Source organism: Phyllopteryx taeniolatus, chromosome 2, assembly GCF_024500385.1.
Source record: "Phyllopteryx taeniolatus isolate TA_2022b chromosome 2, UOR_Ptae_1.2, whole genome shotgun sequence".
Classification (NCBI taxonomy): Eukaryota; Metazoa; Chordata; class Actinopteri; order Syngnathiformes; family Syngnathidae; genus Phyllopteryx; species Phyllopteryx taeniolatus.
This window is the reverse complement of record NC_084503.1, coordinates 2189135-2210215: the sequence shown is the minus strand read 5'-3', so window position 1 is coordinate 2210215 and position 21081 is coordinate 2189135. Positions and strand designations below refer to the sequence as shown.

Below are 21081 nucleotides of genomic sequence, written 5' to 3'. Positions count from 1 at the left end.
GGAGAACAATTTAAGCACCAACATTTTTGAAAAAAAAAGACAATTTATTTAATAACTCTTTTCAAGAAAAACTGGTGATAAACCATCACATAATTTAATTTGACCAGCTCATCCCTCACTGGCACACTATTTATTAGATATTGTATTTGTGTATGGCACAACCATATTAAAGATAATAAAATATTAAAATAAAAATACATAAATCCTTAACAATCAAAAAATAAAATTTTATTTTTCTTGAATACATTTTTTTTAAATATAAAATGCTAACTATACTAAAACATATTTCTCAAATTACAGTAACAGGGTTGCAAAACTATGCTAATGTTAGAGTTTTTGATCAAGAGTAGATGCTAGCTGTGTTAGCTGCTACGCTAACTGGTCAATAACAAACTTAGAGCTATTTAATAAAAATGTAAAAACTTTGATATTAATATTGTAGCTGATAGCAACTTTTGTATGAATGTGCACTGTTGCCGCTCATGGGAATAAAGTGACTTGAATGCGTTACAATACAAAAATGTCAGTGATCAAACGAAATGTTTGAACAAATACAAGGAAGACAAATAAACACAATCATACCCCGAAAGACTGATTTAAAACTCGTTTTACCTGTTATATTTGATATGTAAATTGGTCAACAAGAGGGAGAGTTACAAATTGTCTCGCGACAACTGTAATTTGCAAAGCAGGTGCATGGCTCTGTATTTTGTGCATGGATAATTAAACATTTCAGAACTTGTTCAGTTCTTCAATTCTTGAATGACTCGTAAGTGTTATTATGATGATTATTGCAAAATTATTTAATTTATTATTTAAGAAACGTGCATTGTATTTTTACATACATATATAATTAGTAGATTATATATATATTTTTTTCTCATCATCAAAAGTAATCTTTCTTGCGTTAGTGTTGGCACAGCTAAATTGCTAAACATAATGAAACGCATGATTGTGCTTTTATAGGTATTTTAATTTCAGCTCATTTCCGCTGTAATTATTATAATTGTTTTCCCTTAGGGGGCGGGTTCTTTCACCCCATTGGTTAAGAATCATGTAACTGCGATGTCTATTGGTTCAAGTGTACGTCATTCAGTGAACCTGCGGCTCTCTCTTTTGTCTGCGTTACCACCCTTGGGCTGAGTTTAGAAATCACTCGGTCAGACACCGTTCCCACAAGGAAGTCCGCTCGCTCATCACCCTCCAGGTAAGACGTCCGAGAGGCGTGCGTTTCACAAAACGCGTGTGTTTATCGGTGAGCTTGCCGGAACAACTGGAGTTCTATAAATAACAGCCACTTGTACTTGTGGCTCGGAGCTGGACGAGCTAGCTTCAAGCGAATGTTAGCCTGCTAGCTGCCTGCTATCATGCTATTTTCTATGAGATGCCAAGTTTCAGTGGATGTACAAAATTCCTGCTTCGTTTAACTGCGGATGTGCTTATTCCAGTATCCTGTAGAATATGACGGATGCTAACTGTCGGCGGGATTATATGTATGTATATGTTATACATAGGCAGGCGATGAATGGAAGTATTTCCAATGGTTGCATTTACGTTAACTTTCCCTCAGAATGCAATTCACGCGTTGTCTATCAATGGGCGTGTTGTTGCTCATAACACAATAACATCAACTTTTTCTGATACCTTGCAACGTACTGCATGTAGTTGATTTGGTACGTCGTTTATTATAACTCGTTGCAAGGTATCCGATTAGTTAGTTGCGTATAAACACGTCAGTATGGTTTCACTATTTAAGCCAGGGTGACTCCCATCATCAATGACACTGACAGCGCTAAAGGGCTAAGTGTGAAATACTCCATAGTACGAATAATTAGCTGCAAGATGATTTTTCAGGGTGTTGTTGAATCTATGGACACATTCCTACCCACTTTCTCGCTGTGTGCGTTCACTTTAGGTGTAGGCTGTCTGGTCGACAGGGTGTGGCCATTGTGTTCTGGTGGATGGTTGCTTGGGGAAAGTGAGCTTTCAGCTGATCGTCTTACAAGCTGGGAGATCTTAGAGCTGTTGTACCCGCATGGAGTATGCATGCTGACATGACATTTATGACGAAACCTACTGCTTGCCGCACCTACCCGATGCAGTGTTGTATTGCAGATAAACAGGCTCTGCAAATAGGATTATTTTTATTTTTTTTTGCCAAGAGAGAAAGCAACCTGCTCATTGAAATGTTCCGTACAGTGTTACTTACCCAAGCCCAATCACACATAAATAAATGTTTGAAAACAATCAGTTCCAAAAGGTTAAATGCAAATACATTGTACTTAAAAGTTAAATACCAAATGTACTGTACTTAATAAAAAAAGAAAAACGTTTAAGACACTGTAACAATGCACAGTAAACATTTAATTTAGTGATTGTCTTGCATGCCACTTGATATCACCCGTATGGAAAAATAATCCCTGCGAAGCTGTGCGTCAGAAATTTTGCTTGGACCTTTTTGTTATCAAGTTATTAGATGAATCGTTTCAGCCCTATTCGCTCGTAACTCAGATTTGGCCTTAAAACACTAAGCAAAAATCACTTAGCAATGGATCGTCATTTGAAAACAAACTCCCAAATTGGGGCAGTTGTACTATTGTACTGTACCTGTACTGTTACTGAATCAAAATGTAACCATCGTTAATCCTACTTTAAGGGACCCCTTCATCACCTTTTTTTTTTAAATTTCACTTTGATCATCTTTGATGTCCTTTTATTGGGTTTGCATATGATCATTTTGGTTGGAAATGCCCAAAATGTGGTTTTTATAGTTGGTCTTTTCTGCCTTGCATTTCTTGTTATTATGTGACATGTAAATGAGCGTTGATCTAATTGGATTGCTCATCTTCGCTGATTTCCATCCATCCATCCATCCATCCATTTTCTGAGCCGCTTATCCTCACAAGGATTGCAGGAGTGCTGGAGCCCATCCCAGCTATCTTCGGGCAGGAGGCGGGGTACACCCTGAACTGGTTGCCAGCCAATCGCAGGGCATATACAAACAAACAACGATCCGCACTCACATTCACACCTACGGGCAATTTAGAGTCTTCAGTGAACCTACCGTGTATGTTTTTGCGATGATCCCTCGGAAGAGTTTGGTCGCGTGGTTATTTATACACACTGAACGGCATTCTTCAAAAGAACAGCTCATTACCATTAAGCTTAAACTATAGCGTCTTTTACACCGATATCTCACAGAATTGGCCGATCAGAGCCATGAAAGAAGCTCCGGCATTTAGAGGCACATCTCTCCCCAAAATGGTGGTCAGTTTCCAAATTGTACCACCTCTAGGCCAGAGCATTCAAATGTTGAGGTTCTACTGTCATTACTGGTGGTTAGTATAGTTTATTTTAAAGCGGTCTCTTAAGTTGAACTTGTGTTATTCTCCTATGCTTTTCTGTTTTCAGTCTTGGCCAAGCTGAAAGACTGGGAGCTCCCTGAAAGCCTCTCTTATTGTACACAGTACAGTAATAATGTAGTATGTGTCTTTAGTGCGTAGCTTGAACGGGGGAGTATGCAATCATGAGTATTATTTTGAGGAACACCCCATTTCCTGCCTTGTCAATGCCAAACCTTTCGGAGAACAGGGTTATTTATTTTTCATTTGAATGTGTCTTATTTCTGAGCATGTGCAAAACAAAACATCTGTTTTGGGAAAGACACATTTCAGATAACAACATGTCTTTTCACCTCTGTATTTGGCAAATATACATATATCTATTTGCATACAATCTGCCATCATCAGTGCAGCATAGTGGAGGCAGGAGCATATTGGAGACATTGTGGGAATGAAATAGAGCACTGTGTGTGGGATGAGGAAGCTGGATAGTTCTAACTATAGTCTTATGTTGGGGCGGTCTGCTATATTAATGGAATTAGACTGACAGCACTTCCTTGTTCATTTCTCCGATGTTTTTTTTTGTGATAATACTTGTGGCTCTGCTATCCTCTCTCCTAATAATGCATGCATGTTTAAGTGTCCGTTATTTAACTGCGAGGTCAGCATCAGGAAGGTCAAGGTGACAAGATGAATTGTGTAGACTGGTTTGAAACATTATTGGATTTCAGTGTTTGTGTTGACGGATTAGTCGAGATGAGAAGGAGAATGGAATTAATCAGACTGAACTAATAGATCCTCTTTGTGCAGTGTCTTCACCCTTCACCTTTTATAATTGTCTGCACGCACCATTAGTTTTTGATTTCACGGAGCCTTAGCGGCTGCTGTTTGAAATGTGTTGGCTTTCAGAAAAGAGGATAGATAATATTGTAAACAGTGTTATTTCAGGCTCATCGGTGCTTCTCAATTGTTTTCTGTTACGACCCCCCCCCCCCCCCAGGAAGAAGAAAAATATTTGCGACCCCTCCACCCGCAGCCCCCGCGAGTACACTTCAATGTAACATTGTATATAAAGGATAATCTAATCTAATCCTTATAAACATTGAAGAAAGTACAAAAGAAAGAGATATAGACTGCCATCTACTGCAGTGGATGTGAAATTACACTTTATTCTAGTACGGCAAATCATGTTCTTCAGGGTCTCAAACGCCCCCCGTCCCCCACTACCCCCATTTTGGCCATCAATTCGTGTGATTAAAGACCTAAATATTCAGTCTCGGCAGCACAAACATTTGAAAACCGTTGTTAACTCATTCTATGCCACTGACGGCTGTTGAATTCAAATATCCATGTTACCATGGAGGACTGGCGCTATGTTTTGGCAACTGAAATGTCACTTTCGCTAGCCTTTGCGGTGGACAGAGTAACTACACCCCGGTGTCTCGAGCTTCGAGTATGTTCGGTGAGTGCTCAATAGGCGTAATAAAAACCTAGTTTTTAGCTAAAGTATAGTTGACAACTTGCTGGAAATGACGGGAATGTGTTACATAACATATAAACATTGCAAATATGAATTTTAACTGCCCCCATAACATGTTTGTCCTCTGACCTTTAAAGTGGAAGTTTTTGTAAACAAAAACATTCCAAAAATCAGGAGGCCAGCAAGTGGTCAACTTGCACAGTTAAGATACAGCATTTTTAGTCACTTTTAGAGATTTCTATGAATTGGGATAATTGTACAACGCTATCACGAGTAGGGCTAAACATCCAGCACTCAGATTACTTTGATTGCGATGCTTAATTCAAAAATAAATTTTGAAACAAGCCAGAACAGACTTTATGAGGACTGCTATACTGTACCACTTGATGAAACCGTCGAAAGCGGTGATTCCCAACCACCGTGCCACAGCGCATTAGTGTGCCGGGAGAGATCATCAGATGCGTTACGGGAAATTATTCAATTTCATTTCATTGGTCCGAGAATTAGAATTTATTACCTACAAATACTGTATTTTTGGTAATCTTTTTATGCCAGTGACATATAGTTACAGGCGGAACCATGAATTGCTCTTCCACTAGATCAGTGATTCTCAAAGTGTGGTACAGTATCACTACCACCAGTGGTACGTGGACTCCCTCGAGTGTGAAGTGAAAGAATCACTGAATTAAATGTTCAAAATGTGCATAATATTAGAGTGGGTTAAACGTTCTCTTTAAAATCCTGTACAGTACAATTCAGTTGTATTTAACTTTTAACTGCACTTACGCAAATATAACAGAATTAAGTCATGGAACGCACATACTGAGTATGTACTTGGGGTGATAATGAGACCATCATTTATGTTTTGACATTTTTGTTTGGTGTGCTGTGGGAATTTTGTAATGTAAAATATGTGCTTTGGCTCAATAAATGTTGGGAAAACACTGGTCTTAAGTATGGCATTCCTACATAAGCATTGTATTGCAGCTTGACACATTGGAGTTAATATTATCTGAGTGGTATTATTGCTGTTGATTAAAGCCATCAGTGTTGACATTTCAGTTCAACTTTATCTGCTGGCGCTAAATGCTCCTGCTTTGACTCTTAACATTTCGCCTATAATGTGTTTGCTGTGGTGGTTTAGTGGAGCAGGCTAAGGGAAGAGGTCGAGAAGTACAAAGGTTGAATTGTGGAGTCAAGGAACTGAACAGCACACAAGTGGTGCACCGAGCTACGAGAGTGTTCAAGACGAAACCCCTTAGAAGTGGAGAAATCACTGACTCGGGCAGCTCCGGGAAAACTGCCAGAAATGGTTAAAATAATCTTTTGCTAAACCTCACAGTTGTTATTTTTTTCTAGTGTCAAGAGTGTTTACAATTCTGAATTTATTTATGTTGAGGGGGCAGTCGTTTGTAATGTAGAGGTAGCAACACTTACCTAATGTTCACTTTCTACTTCAATAAAAAAAAAAAAAAAAAGCCCAAGAAAGCCATTAAGAACAATTCATGGTTAAAAGTCCTTATAGTTTTTGGGGGGGATTATTACTCGGACTATCTTTGATGTGGACCACTGCAGGGGAATCTGGAAATGATGAGGTCATGTTGTGTTCCATCTGTGGCGTGGGAAAGTGAACTGCAAACTGAGGTCTCATCACGGACTTTCACAGGAGACAACACTCACTGTCTCACTCCCGAATTCCTTCACTAAGCTTCACTAATCATTTTGACACATCATCTTTTAATTCAGTCAGTCGTACTTCTGTTACAGCTGAAATAGTCCTGTGATGACACATGTGGTTTTAAGATTATGCATCAGGTTAAATTAGAAGAGACTTGGTTTGTCTCTGAGTTGAATGAAGTACCCCCTTGCGTTTAGCGGAGAGGGTTAGCAGTCTTCACAGGAGTGGTCAGTCAGCCGGGATAGGCTCCAGCAGCCCGCGACCCTAGTGAGGATGAGCGGTAAAGAAAATGGAGGGATGTTTCTTTGTTCCAGCTGTGTGTTGCATCATTGCACAGCTTTATGTGCAGCCCAGCTGTGATCAACTATTATTTCACAAGGATGAGATCAACATTGGCCTCTTTTACAGAAAGACTTCACTAGATTTTCTGGCATTTTTAAGAGAAAGGGTGAGGCATCCACTTAGATACCAGTAAATACTATTCGGAAAAATACAGAAGTAATATTTTTCCCATTACTACTTACAGTCAGGTCCATAACTATTGGCACATTGACATAATTGTCATCTTCTTGGCTCTAAAAAACACCACAATGCATTTGAAATGAAACAAACAAGATATACTTTAACTGTAGAGTTTCACCTTGAACAGTGTCGGAATGATAACAGTTTAGAATTGTGCCTACCACTTTTTAAGGGACCAAAAGTAATGGGACAGCTGCTCAGCTGTTCCATGACGCGATGATCATGGATGGCTACCAATGGAACTGGTTCCCTTTTATTTATTGATGATGTGACTGCTGTCAAAAGCATCAGGATGAATTCGGAAGTGCTGCGGGCAATATCTGTGCATTTTCAGCCAAATGCTTCAGATCCCATTGGACGGTATTAACAGTGCAGATGGACAATGACTCAAAGCATACTGCGAAAGTGTTTTTAAGGCAAAGAAGTGGAATTTCATGGAATGGTTAAGTTAATCACCTGACCTGTATCCTATTGAGCATGCATTTGACTTGATGAAGACAAAATCAAGTAGAACAGTGTCGCTCTTCATGATGCAGAGGTCACTCACCAGGCTAGCACCCAACTACCCCACATACAAAGTCACAAATATTCTAGTGTGGAACATGAGGATGGCGACCCCAAATGGACCATAGGTGTGAATGAGAGTGTGAATTGCTTGACCTGACCTTCTTGTCCAAAGGCAGCTGGGATAGGCCTCTGCTCACCCGTGATCTTAATGAGGATAAACTGGATAGAAGACGGACGCCATAACTGAAATAAAGTTGTTACTGTTGCATAATTGCAGTTACAATTGGTAAATCCATTTTTTTTCTCATCACGTCACACAATTGTCCAACCACGAGTTGCTAAGCAGAATTCATAGCGCTCGGTCGATCGCAAGGGCAATGAAAAAATATTTTATTTGTATTCCAACTGACAGAAACAGTATGTTGTATTGTTTGTGCACTTTGTTTGAATCTTCATATAGCCTTTTCTCTGCTGTGGAGCGACAAGGCCGAGACATTGAAAGTGGGGCTGCGGTCTGCTGTTCCGTGTGGTCTGGCAAGCAGCAGCGAGCATCATGACGTTGTCATTCAAAAAGGACATGGACAAGTACAAGGATCTGGATGAAGATGAGATCCTTAACAGTCTGTCGGCGGATGAGCTCAAACAGCTGGAGACAGCCCTGGAGGATATGGACCCAGAGGTCAGAGTTCAGTGATCATTGTAGGGGGGGGGTGGCATTCCTCATATAACATTTAATGTATTTTAATTCACTCAGCAATCCAGTCTACTGTATGGTTCATAACAGCCTACGTGATTGTTGTTTCTAATGCGTGTCTTTGGTCCCTCCTAGAATGCTCTTCTTCCGGCGGGTTTGCGTCAGAAGAACCAAACGACAAAACAAGACACAGGAACCTTTGACAGAGAGCGGCTCCTCAAATACCTGGAGAAGGAAGCCGTCGAGCATAAGGACAGAGAGGACATTGTACCGTTCACTGGAGAGAAGAAAGGTGTGTGAAGCTGAGACATATGAATCCATCTCACAATACATGGTCATGCAAAAAAGCCACATACAGTTGAACGACATGATAGTGGGGAGCTGTCAGTTCAAAATACGCTTGCATGTACTTCCCAGTCCTCTCTCTTAAAAAGAACTCCTCACAGAATGCAAAGCACACTTGACTACAGCAGCCGTCGTCTTTATCTCCATGACAATGAAACTCCAAAACCACCGGAAAGGACGTTAACTCTGTTGATAGCATGTTATTCATAATGTAAACTGGAATGGAGAGCTGGTGTGCATCAGAGTGGGTTTGTGACTGTAGTAGTAATGCAGTTGAGTCATACAGCTGTAATTACTCTGCTGCTGTCTTTGCAAGTATTGCTGATGCTTGCCCGCTCAGATGCTCTTATGCAACATGATGCCCGGAGTACGGGGGAGCACCACCAGTGTACAGAAGTGTGAGCCGAAAGAAAAGGCTTTCAAAGGATATAGGACCGTGAACTCTATTTTTGTCTAAATTCTAGAAAGTAGTACAGTTATGCCTTGATTGCACTCATAACTCAGAATACACTCAAACCATCTTTCAGCATTGTAATGAATGAAAATGCCGTGAATCTGTTCAAGCCCTACATTGTGCTCCTTTTGGTGTGAGCGCCTTGACCAACAGGCAGCAATGTAATACTTATATACAGACACAAACGAGTGGGTGGGTCCAAGTTTATTTCACATATTTGGGATTTGTTGGGGTTGGTACCCCCTGCCAGACAGCCAGGGTACCCCAAAAGGCTCAAGGCCCCCCTCTTCGACGGTCCTGTGCATATGCTAAGTTGTACAGTAACTACTGTAGCCGATCACAGAGCGTCTCCTCCGAGACGATAATCTCGGCGGAACGAGGCGTCCGATGGCCGTGTCTGAGGACCTGCACGGATGTTCAAGGCAGACTGCAACCACGGCAGATGAATTTGATAAAGTTGTGCAACATTCATTCAACACATCGCGGCAGGTGATTGCAGCTGCTGCTGGGTCGTAGAAGCTGATGCTCCCAGCCAGCCAAGCCATTTATACATTGTACGGCACAGAGACCGGCGCAAAACAGACCACGGCCACGATGCACCAAAGGATCCTGCTTAAAGTAAGCCATTTTAAACTAAAAAGAAGCGTTTTGGAAACCGTTTTTTAATGGAAGGAAAAGCGGTTGCTTAACCCCCAAAAAACTGCGACCAGGACGTAACCAGGCGGCTATAGATCGTTTTAAAAACTCAAACTAGATTTTTCATTTGTTGGACAATGACATGTAATTCGTTACTGTCAACGTAAATAGCGAGTGGGGGGGAAAAAAAGTTGCTTTGCAAATCGTACACTTAAATAATATATGAATGGCAGTGGCTTACTCAACTAGACAGTTTTGACATGTCTCTGAGAAATAGATATCCTATATAGTGTTTGGTTGCACATTCACACTTTGGTGAACAAAGATATTGCTGCAGCAGTCATGTCATAAAATTGCTTACCCAAAGTAAAGAAAGAAACCGGAGTATTTGAATCAACCCACTAGTCATTAACCTTTAGTATTACTATCATGTAATAATCCTGCGCCGTAATGACAGTTGTTAGCTGAAAGAAACCAGTTCTCCCACACGTTTATGAAGAGTTTTCCAGGACATCATAGTGGGAAAGCAGTATAGCAGACGAGGGAGTGGCAGCAAACTATGTAACAGTGTTGCGTTTATCGTCCCTACTTCAGTAAAGTAATGACTAGCACCGTCCAAAGGAGTTTCCCTTGTCGGGATCTTCTAAAAAAATTCAAATATTCTCTCAGTTAATAGAGGGGAACTGTCAAGATGACATCTCGACATCCACCCTGAACCCGCACTGGCCTGTTAGCCGTAATGCGTCTCACATGTGTATGTGTCGAAGTACTATGACGACATGGAAAACTTGGTTCATTGCGGTAATTACGTGGAATGTTGCAGATTCCCTTCCCCTTCTTCTTTTCACCCCCTACTGATAAATTAAAACAAACATCCTTAAATGCGCTGGAAACAGCTGCAAAGGGTATCAAGCCTTCTTATTACTTTCTTATAATCTGTCTTGTTTTTGCTGTCCTTTTTCTCTTGAATTTTCCATTGCCATTTCAGCTCATAATTCATTTTCCTTGATTCCAACCACAGAGGTTTGAGATTAACATCGTACACTTCTTGAGGATTTTTAACTCTGACAACTGCCATGTAATGTAAATAATTTGTTTCACTTACTGGAAGACGTACCCTATTTTTTTCCCCCCCATGTCTAGCATCAGGATTCCTTGGGATGTGAATCATATCTGTGGTTTCCTTTTGCATTTTCGTAACTGAATCCACAATGTACTTTAAAGTGGGATTATTTGGATTTTGGTACCACAGGCCGCATCTCTAAATGTTTTTTTCTCCAAATGAGCACGCACAGGATAGGGCCTGATGATTGTATTTACAGTTTTGTTGGCTTCAGGAAGTGCCAGAACCCCCACCAGGGACCAGTCTGAGCAATTTTGATTGGCTTGACTGACTTTACAGGGAGCAACAAGTAGAAGTGCCTGTTTTTCACGGGCATGTAGCGCTGGCATCCACACACAGGCTGTGACGCACTGCAGCAGCGCAGGCAAGCATACAGTTGACTTATTGTTCGTGGCTTCCTTCCCTCTTCCCCCTTCTTCCTTCAAACCGGTTACCATGGCACTACCATGCTCGCCTGACTGTTCACCTTAATTTGGCTTGAGTGTTGTGGTGCGGAATGTTGTAGCAGCATAAGGCCACATGCAGACCAACGTTTTTGACGTCACATTTTAAATAGTAACAGCCCTGTGAGTCATATCAGTATATTGCCACTGACTACTAGAAACAATGCTAAATGAATTAAGTCAGTACAGTATTATGTTAGCTGTTTGTAACATCCCTGTACATCTCCGGAAAGTAAAACACATTTTGAGTGTGTGTCGCAATATGATGCCATATTGTTGCTGAGAGCACAGGAAGCAGTCAGTTGGTGACGGCCTCAAGCTTCTGCTGTGTGCTCATTTGCCGTGTCATGGAGGCAAACGAAAACAAATGGGATTTGAATTATTGTGATAGTCGTGCAATGACATTATAGCAAGAGGATCCGATCATAGCTCGGTAGATCGATGGATACATACAATGTACAATATTATAACAGTGTATAGGACGTTTGTTATAATATTGATTGTACATAGAATATGTATAACGTTAACTGCGCAGGAAGCATTTCTCACACAGAGTGGAAATTTGTTATATAAATGAATAGTGAATGGTATGAAATATGATTTACAATGTTACTTCTGGCAGCAAAGCTAAATAAGAAAGATACTTTAGATTGATACTTTATTCATCCCATGAGGGAAATGAAACATTAAGCCTATTGGAGAATAACAAAATATGTGGCATGTATAACTTTGATTTTAACTTGCTTGTATCCATTATCCCCATGCTAGGCAAGCAGTTAATTTTCCTGTCAATCGTCTCCTTGGTGTCGCACTCTTTCCTCAACCCTTTCAATTTGTCTCCCTAGGCAAAGTATTTATTCCTAAACAGAAGCCAATAGAAACACAACAGGAAAATGTCACAAAGCTTGACCCGGAATTGGAGGAAGCCCTGTGCAGTGCCACAGATACAGAACTCTGTGATCTTGCAGGTATGAGGAATTAATTCTTCATGTTTGTGTAGGCTCAAGGAGCAAAACAGAGAATCTGCCTCTGCTAGCACAGCTAAACACAATCTCCTCTCGCTCTCACACTCATGACTCCAGCTTTGTTTGTCTTCTACTAGTTTAAATCATACCTAGATTCTCCCACTCACCCCCGAATGCCCCTCAGATGAACTTTTATTTGAAGTCTCGTGTGTGTGTGTGTGTGTGAATGCGGACCCTCATATGCCTCCTTTTGTTTGCAGCAATCCTGGGTGTTCACACGCTTGTAACCAGCAATCAGATGTACGATGGAACTGGAGCGAAAGAGAGCTACAACAGTATGTGAAACGAAAAAAAAAACACTTCCACTCCACCTACAATTATTTTGTCATATGTATACCATTAACTCATTCACTGCCGTCAGCGTCAAAGTCGGTGTACTGCTTGGTGTTTTTCTTTTCACAAAAAGCTAGTTTTCACTGCCATTTGGTCAGAAACCATCGTTTTTGGTAAACCCAACCAACCTATGTTCTCCTGCTGATCACTAAAGAATGGAAAAAGGTGGAAACAATTTTTTTTTCTGGTGAAAGAAGATAGTGTACTCTTTTGGTAGGCTTGGCGGTTATATTATCACAGAACACAACATTCTGTGGGTCTTGAAAGATCAGTCATAATGCTCCGTAACAGCTGGCAATATGTGGAACTCTCCTTTTGAAAATAGCTGGCAGTGAATGAGTTGACATTACTAATCACCATAACATTATTGTCGCTTGTGCAATTGGCAAGCTGAAATCTCTCTCTGTCTACTGCTCCTCTCCTCTTTCACTCTCTGAACTCAACCGGCCGGGGCAGATGGCTGCCCCACACTTCTTTGGTCTGCTTGAGGTTTCTTCCTTAGAGGGAGTTTTTCTTTGCCTCGGTTGCCCAGTACTTGCTCATGCTGGATTCAGTTGGTCTCTTACTGTGGAAGGAGTGCGGTTCTAGACCTGCTCCACATGTAAAGTGACTTGAATTAAATTGAACCGAATTCAGATGCTCACTCTCTGGAGTACAAAAGGGTAAATTCAGCCACTGTGTGTTGCTTTTTTCCAAGATGTGGTTAAAGGGGAGAAGATGAACCCTGTGTTTGACGAGCCACCCAATCCCACAAATGTAGAAGAAACGCTGAACAGGATCAAGAGCAACGATGCCTCCCTAACCGAGGTCAACCTGAACAACATTAAGGTGCAACACTCATTCAGAAACAACGAGCATAAGGGGTCGCCATACGAGCTACTTGTTCAACCTTCAACCAAGCCCCTTGTTTATTCTTTAATGCAGAACATCCCCGTCCCCACTCTCAAAGACTTTGCCAAAGCCATGGAGAAAAACACACACGTAAACAAGTTCAGCATGGCAGCCACACGGAGTAACGACCCCATTGCAGTGGTGAGGGACGGTGTTCGCTGGGCTTTTATCAAGCACAGACGCCCTGCGTTCACCTTTTGAAATGTTGCGCTTCCAGGCGTTCAGCGAAACGCTGAGGGAGAACAAGACGCTGCGCAGTTTGAACTTGGAGTCCAACTTCATCACCGGTGCTGGAATGCAGTCGCTGATTGACGCACTGCGAGACAATGACACACTCACAGAGATCAAAATAGACAACCAGGTAAAACACAGCACAGCAATCTAATTAATATGAGGATCAAGCGAGGAAGTTTGTGAATTTCGTGTGTATTTCAGAGGCAACAGCTGGGTACCAATGTAGAGATGGAAATAGCTAAAATGTTGGAGGAGAACAACAGCATCGTAAAGTTCGGCTACCACTTCACCAAGCAAGGACCGCGCTCTCGAGCTGCCGCCGCCATCACAAAGAACAATGACCTGGGTATGTTTACTTAACACACATGCACATAAACCACACTTGAGAACGTGTTGCAACCTGCGCAGAATCAGCTCATTACATCAAGTCGGCGGGCGGATGCGTCATGAAAAGGAGTGTTACGTACCCAGCGGAAACATCTGCCTTCATGTCAATACACAGTAGCAAACGCCTGCTCTGTTTGATACATTTCAAATCATGGATGCAAATGAACACGCAGTTGTGATCAAATTGGGCTGCAACAGAGTTCTAGTCATTTCCATGATGTGCTTGCAGAGCGCTTGTCCTCTTGCCCACATGCAAACAGTCTTTTTGCTTTTATACCTGAAGTACCCCTTTTCCACATCACATTCGTCTCCCTTAATTTTTTTCCCAATGTAGAAGATTCTGGATTGAGCCAGTCTCTCTTGCTGCCTGCATGATCATAAGCAAGTGTTTATCCTCTCTCGAAACAAAATTGTAATAAATAATAAATAACCACGCATTCATTATCTCGCCTAAGTGAGTACACCCCTCACAGTTTTGTAAATATTTTAGCTTTTCCTAGGGCAACACTGAAGACATGACAATTTGCTATAGTGTAACTCCACTAAAAGTGACTCAATACACAGAAATTATTGTCTAAACTACTGGCAACAAAAGTGAGTGCACCCCGAAGTGAAAATGTGCAGTCTTCTTATGAGAGCTACTTCTTGGGTACTGATTAATGCGAAGGGCTACCAGTTTCATACAGACTTCTAAAATAACAAGTTTCCTCTACATGTTATGTTATTGATATTCTATCTTTGGAAAGAGACTGACCCTGGTTGAGTTATTTTGAGGGGACAGTACATTTACACTGTTGAACGAGCGGTACACTGATTGTGGCAAAGTGTTATTTCTTCAGTGTTGTCCCATGAAAAGATAGAATATATATATATATTGCAATATTCCCATTTAGTTTTCTCTCTGATTCCTTTTTGACATTAACCTTTCCATTAGGGAATCATAGTTTTTTGGCTGATGTTAAATTCTCAGCACCAATGATCTGCTTTCTCTTTTAGTTCCTGCTCCTGTCAGAGCTGCAGTAGCACAGGTCTGGCGCATGGGTGTGGTCAATGCGAGTTAACAGTGACTTCTTTTCACAGTGTTCATGGGGATCATTCACTGCATTAACAGTGTCCCGTCTATCAAAGTGGTGCCGGTTTAGTTTGTTCTTTACTCACCGATGCACGGTCTTGAAATGGGTGTGAACTTGTGTCAACCACGTGCTGACTCGCACGTTGCTGCGATAACTAACAAGTTGTAGTTTAGCATGTCATCTTTCTGTTTATCTCTCATTTAGCCTTTGCAGGAGGAATAACTAAATAACAAACGTGTCACTTTCTCCGCAGTCCGCAGGAGGCGAGTGGAAGGGGACCAGTAGAGGCGGAGTCCCGTCCATATCCCAGCCAATCATGTCGCTTCATCTCGCCATGTGGAATCATTTCCACCAATGCCCTGATCTCATCTCAACGTGTGGAACAAGTCTTGTGCCAAACTGTGGGGCAAGGCGCACTCAGCAAGAACGTACATCTGAGACGAAGAGAAATAACTGGAATGAAACGCCCCTCTCTCCCATATATACGTTTATTATGATGATGATGATGATGATTATTATTATTATTATGCTGTCATTGAAGGTGGAAATCAAATTAGTTTTAAAGTCTTTCCATTTCAGCTGCTCCCTGGTTTCAGCCTTGAACCAATCTGTCCTGACCTTTTACTTTTTTTCTTTTATACTGATGGAACATAAATAATTGTTAATATTGCATAGCAGAGTAGAACTAACCATTTAACATTCAGGATCACCTCATGGAACACCAGGGTCACACCGGCCACGCACAGAGCAGGTCTGCCGTACCTTTAAAAAAAAAAAAAAAAAAAAAAAAAACCCTCCATAGCTCTTAAATATCCACGCGGCTCCCTGTCTCTATGTACCAACTTTGTAATAATCGCAAGTGAAGGCACATGTTGGCTGCGTTTGTTGTATTTTTTTTTTTAATTGACGCTATCTTGTAAAACCTCACAACGGCTGCGTGTTCCGATTCATTACGAGCAAAGCATGTTGCGTGAAGTCAGTGCTGATGATGTGCTGCTGTCAGCCTAATAAATGCTGACTCGCCCCTTCTAGTTCAATACTGTATCCACTCGAAAGTACCACTGCATCGTGTTTTAGATTTCGCCATGCTTGTATTTTAACTGATTTGTTTCCCCGACCTCCTGTAACAAATGGCGAGCCTAACTCTACTGAGTAAACGTTGAATGGAACTATAAAGTAAACGGGATATTCATGTCATTCAGTAGTGAAGAGGTTTAACAGACGAAGCCATAAATGTGTTCTGTGATGTTAAACCATGCCAAAGACCAAGACATGCATCGTTTTGGACCTCGTGTTTATATTGGACTAGGTTTTGGCTTAAATGGTCACTTCCTCATAGTGTCATTTGTTAAACATTCCTTGTGCTTGCCTTTTTTTTTTCTTCAGTATTGCGTTGTTATTCTTTTGGGAGGTATAATTTATAGGTAAAACAGTCAATATGAAGTGACACAACAAAGGAAGCACGTTAAATGTGTATGTACATGAAAGAGTGTGTTTCCCCACTATTCCTGAGAAAAGGGTCACCAACCTCTTTAACACTTAGCGCTACTTCTTGGGTACTGATTAATGATGAGTGCAAAGGGCTTATTGTGATACACACTTCTGAAATAACACATTTGCTCAAATTACCTTTATTTGTTATCATGTGAAGACCGATCATTTTAATGGTTCGTCACTGTAATTATCAAGAATGATCGAGCAAGGTAGGAAAAGGGGAAATATTGAAATGCAACACTTAAGTCAAAAGCGACGAGAGAACAATGGGCACAACGACAGCCATATCAACAACAGTAATAGTCCCATTACTATAAATTTGTTGGTGACCCCTGCCCTTAAAAATACACAATTGACACCTCCCCAGTAAAGGTTTACAATTGCCTACAGCTGCCACCCGAGGGCTGCAAAGCACTACTGTGTTAATGAACCTCCTCGACTCACTTCAACATAGTTTTTCTGCAGCAAGATTGGTCTGAGCACGAAAGCCACGGTTAAACTGTCTTTGTGGCACAGGTTCACTTTTCTGGCATGACATCTTGTTCAAGCGGTCCTATTGAGCGCGATCTATTTTAACTTCAAATAGCACATTCCTTTGACGTGATCGATATCTGAGCCGTGTGTGTTGGGTTCTTTGCACGCGCGCTTCATCCACGCTCACGTCCTCTTTTGTCTTTTCACTTCATTCACAGAGCGGACAGCTCACGTGCAGCTTCTTTGGTGGGATTTGTCGATTATCTGTGACTGGTGTGTATGAATTGTAAAATGGCATCTCAAATGCAAGGTGTGTACAGCACAGCTTTGCACAACTACTGTGGCAAATATTTTTTTTTTGTACATTATGTTAAAATAGGTGCCCACTCAACATTAAGACAGAAAAAAAAAAAGATTGGTGAAACGCACTGCTGAATATATGATATCTTCAACAATAAATGTTTTTACACTCAAGTCTAGTCGCTATTTTTTTTTTTTGCTTGTTAAGATTCCTAACTAGTTGATAATGCCAGTCATGAATTTCTTTTTGTGGGCCCTTTGGTTTGGGTGGTGCGCTCGCTGGTGTTCCTGTGCAGCCTTAAATCAAATCCAGTTTCTGTGATTGTTTGCACATGCCTGGGAGATGATGTCATTCACATGTATGACTTCATCCTCGTGGCGTTGAGCTGTTGTAAAGAAAAAAAAATACAAGTGACAGACGTGTTTCCATAAAGAGAACTAGGTCACTCTAGAGGTCACCAGATTGCGTGCAGTCGGTTTGATGTGCAAACCTTGAACAAGTGGAAAAACGTCATTTGGAGTTCCTTAATGTACATATTTCTTTTCCATACTGTACATATTTTAAAGTCATCACTGCTGACTTTAGTAAACTACTATTACTACTATAAATCCTATTGTAAGGATGTAGTTACAATGTGCATTCTTGAAAATGTAAACATTATTGTATGTATGTATGTATATATTTAAAAGGATCCCCTTTATCCCTTGATCTATCATGATGAATATTTATGGGTAAACGGCCCTCTAAAATAAACTATACAAACAAAGCAGTGGAATTGTCATATAAATAAGATAATATTTAAATGATGTTAGACGTAGAAAAAAGCACGGACACAATGCACTGTCACAAATGCTTAAAACGCATGTTATTTAAAAGATAGTCAGATAAAAAAAAAGAAAAAGAAAGAAACTGCGCCTTCTAGAGGTTGAAAGAAAATGACAATTAGTTAAACTGTAGTGTAGTACCTCAAGGATCCAGAAGGGGTCAGAGGAGACCAACTGGTGGACGCTTGGTGTGAGTCCTAACTAAAACTTAGCAACGTTGCATTCACATGGTATAAAACTAGGAAGGCAACCAAATTGATTTGATCATTTAATTGTTATCCACTCAGCTTAAGCTGCCGCAACAACATTAATTATGGGGAACTGATAGGAATACTAGGAAATTCAAAGTGAATTACTAAAATTCGCAAGGAATGAATGTCAATCGAAAATGGCTTGTAATGGCCTATAGACGCCACAAGATAGCAGCAAAGCACTTTTTTTTCTATTAGACAAGGCTATGGCTTTACGATGTCATACACTGCCACTAATTTACAATAACACAGCAGTAAAGTCATAATTACAGTAAATATCTGTATGAATTTAAAAAAAATACAGAACCCAATGAAAAACAATAAACATGGCGCTAACTGAGCGTGCCCTCTCGTGCCGCGTGACCACATATTCTTAAGCCACTGCTCAAACTAGTTCATCGCTTGCCATTCGTAACCTCAAAATACGATATGTCGAGGACCTCCTGCGATTTTTTACTACCTGCCTGCGACCCAACCATTAGGGGTCCGCGGCCCACTTCTGGGTCCCCAGCCGCCAGTTGAGAATCCCAGCTTCCGAGCATTACACTAGCCGCGAGGCCCATGATGTCTGGTACTGCCGTGACAAAGACGCATCGACGGATATTGCACCGAGTGCTAAATCTTAGCCGTCGACATCAGCTCAGGAGGTTGTCGTCATGGTAACGTGATGACTATGACTCATCATGCTCCTGCTCCTACTCCTCCTCCCTTGTTCCTCTTTTATCTAAGAAGGAGGTTGATACAATGCTTATTGCCAGCTGAGCAGACCTCCTTGGTTGTTCTACCAGGGGTTCACCACTAATGTTCCTCATTGTTAGCTCTTTATAACATACAGTACTTTGTTGCAGTTGCGATATATATATATATATATATATATATATAAAATGGGTCAGTTTGCAGCTCAATCAATGGTCGCGTGATCTCACCATCGTAAATTATAAATGAGTACAAGTTGCCTCCTTTGGTCTGTTTGTACCCTTATATATGCATAACAGCTGATTTCCATTTGAAAATGTCAGCAAGTGAGATTTCTGCATGGTTATCAAATGTAATAGATTCACTATTTGACCATCATGAGTGTTGTAACCCAGTATTTCCCGCCGGGGCAAATTAGATTTCATTGTTTGCATCCCAAAGCAGCACCTGCTCTCTTTGTGCTCCAGGTGAATAAGACATCAGCGCATTTCGTCAGCATCATCCGGTGCAGGGTGTTCGTTCATCATTGTGTGCAACCACTTGGATTGAATAAAGGACCATCTCTTCTATAACTTCTGACTAAATTAATTCAGGACGTAAAACTAATGAAGTGAATTTGGGCGCTTCTTTTGTGTTATAAATATTCACGGAGCAGGCAAAGCAGAAATAGGGACGGCAGGCAACGGCAATATTGATATCATTCATGAAAATGTCAGGTGAACATTGAGATATCGGTTCTCAATGTCCCCGTAACTCCCTCGTTATCGAGCAGTTCGACGATGGGTCTTTCGCCTGCGGTTCTGCAATGATTAACTGACCTGTTGGTCCCTAGAGCTGCAGTACAGGCTCATATCGAGAAACAATAACATTTTCATTACTTCCCCCAGTTCATATGAGACAGGGGAAGCTGCAAATCTATCTATCTATCTATCTATCTATCTATCTATCTATCTATCTATCTATCTATCTATCTATCTATCTATCTATCTATCTACCGCAACTCGAGTGACACGATTTATCCGTTTTTTTCAAGTACGAACCGACACCAGCGATATACTGTAAATTCCTTATCCTCTGTCAAAAGCAACTTATATTACTGGAGCTGACTAAATCACTTTTGTTGTGTCACTCTTCTTCGTTTATTATGTAGGTCTGCATTATACTGCCCCCTGGTTGCCGAGGCTTGCACAGCAGAATGTATACAATGTCAATGGGCATTGAAGCGTGAAATCACGTGCAAAAACTGTTCAGTTCTTTATGTTCGTGTTGTCACTGGATTTAAAAAAAAAATAAAGCACATACTTTAAGAGTGCTAATTTTCTTATTTTAAAACATGTTACATTTTTTTCTGTTGGTGTTTTTAGGGGGACTGGAACAGATTAATGGCATTTTCATTGATTTCAATGGGGAAAGATGATTTACGATACGAATGTTTTTAGTTAGGAGCAAATTGAACTTGTAAGTCGTGGACGTAAGTAAGTAGGTCAATAATACCGGTAGGTTAGTACATTTCAGTGGAGCACTTTTCAAGTGCTTCACGTAGTTAAAGACTACAGGTATACATATAAAAAAAAAAATAATAATAATTTAAAAAAATAATAAAAAAATAAGTTAGCGCTGCAGTTAAATATAAAATGGACTACAGATGCTAGTAAAAAGGATTTTTAAAAAGTATCGTTCTCATGAGGTAAAATGTGGCGTAACTTCTTATAAAAATAATAAAATGTCAATAATTATGATTAAATTGAAAATGAGATCTGACAGCCAGACTTTTGTCTATTGAAACACTTAAATAGTGTGGGGAGGAAAAAAAACAAACACTTTTTCCACCCTTCGAAAGGAAGGATTTTCTTTCGTTGATAAAGCGTACCGGAA

General features: G+C 40.7%; 1 protein-coding gene across 2 annotated transcripts; it reads left to right on the top strand.

The window, feature by feature from the left end:
- Positions 1-1106: 1106 nt before the first annotated feature.
- tmod2 (tropomodulin 2) lies at positions 1107-17608 on the top strand. Of its 2 annotated transcripts, none has more exons than XM_061751982.1 (10): positions 1107-1207; positions 7989-8207; positions 8358-8514; positions 12069-12191; positions 12449-12523; positions 13279-13409; positions 13506-13613; positions 13690-13833; positions 13908-14052; positions 15420-17608. In XM_061751982.1, the coding sequence occupies exons 2-10, from the start codon at positions 8082-8084 to the stop codon at positions 15449-15451; spliced, it is 1041 nt and encodes a 346-aa protein (XP_061607966.1). In that variant the 5' UTR covers positions 1107-1207; positions 7989-8081; the 3' UTR covers positions 15452-17608. The 2 variants fall into 2 exon arrangements, with proteins under 2 accessions (XP_061607966.1, XP_061607973.1); XM_061751989.1 differs by lacking the exon at positions 1107-1207 and adding an exon at positions 4393-7814.
- Positions 17609-21081: the final 3473 nt, after the last annotated feature.

What these genes read in the sequence shown, in the direction of transcription:
- tmod2 (XM_061751982.1), top strand. Translation starts at nt 8,082, where the DNA reads ATGACGTTGTCATTCAAAAAGGACATGGACAAGTACAAGGATCTGGAT. An exon ending in AGAACTCTGTGATCTTGCAG is followed by an intron (nt 12,192 to 12,448) that starts GTATGAGGAATT and finishes TTTTGTTTGCAG; the next exon opens with CAATCCTGGGTGTTCACACG. An exon ending in GTAACGACCCCATTGCAGTG is followed by an intron (nt 13,614 to 13,689) that starts GTGAGGGACGGT and finishes TTGCGCTTCCAG; the next exon opens with GCGTTCAGCGAAACGCTGAG.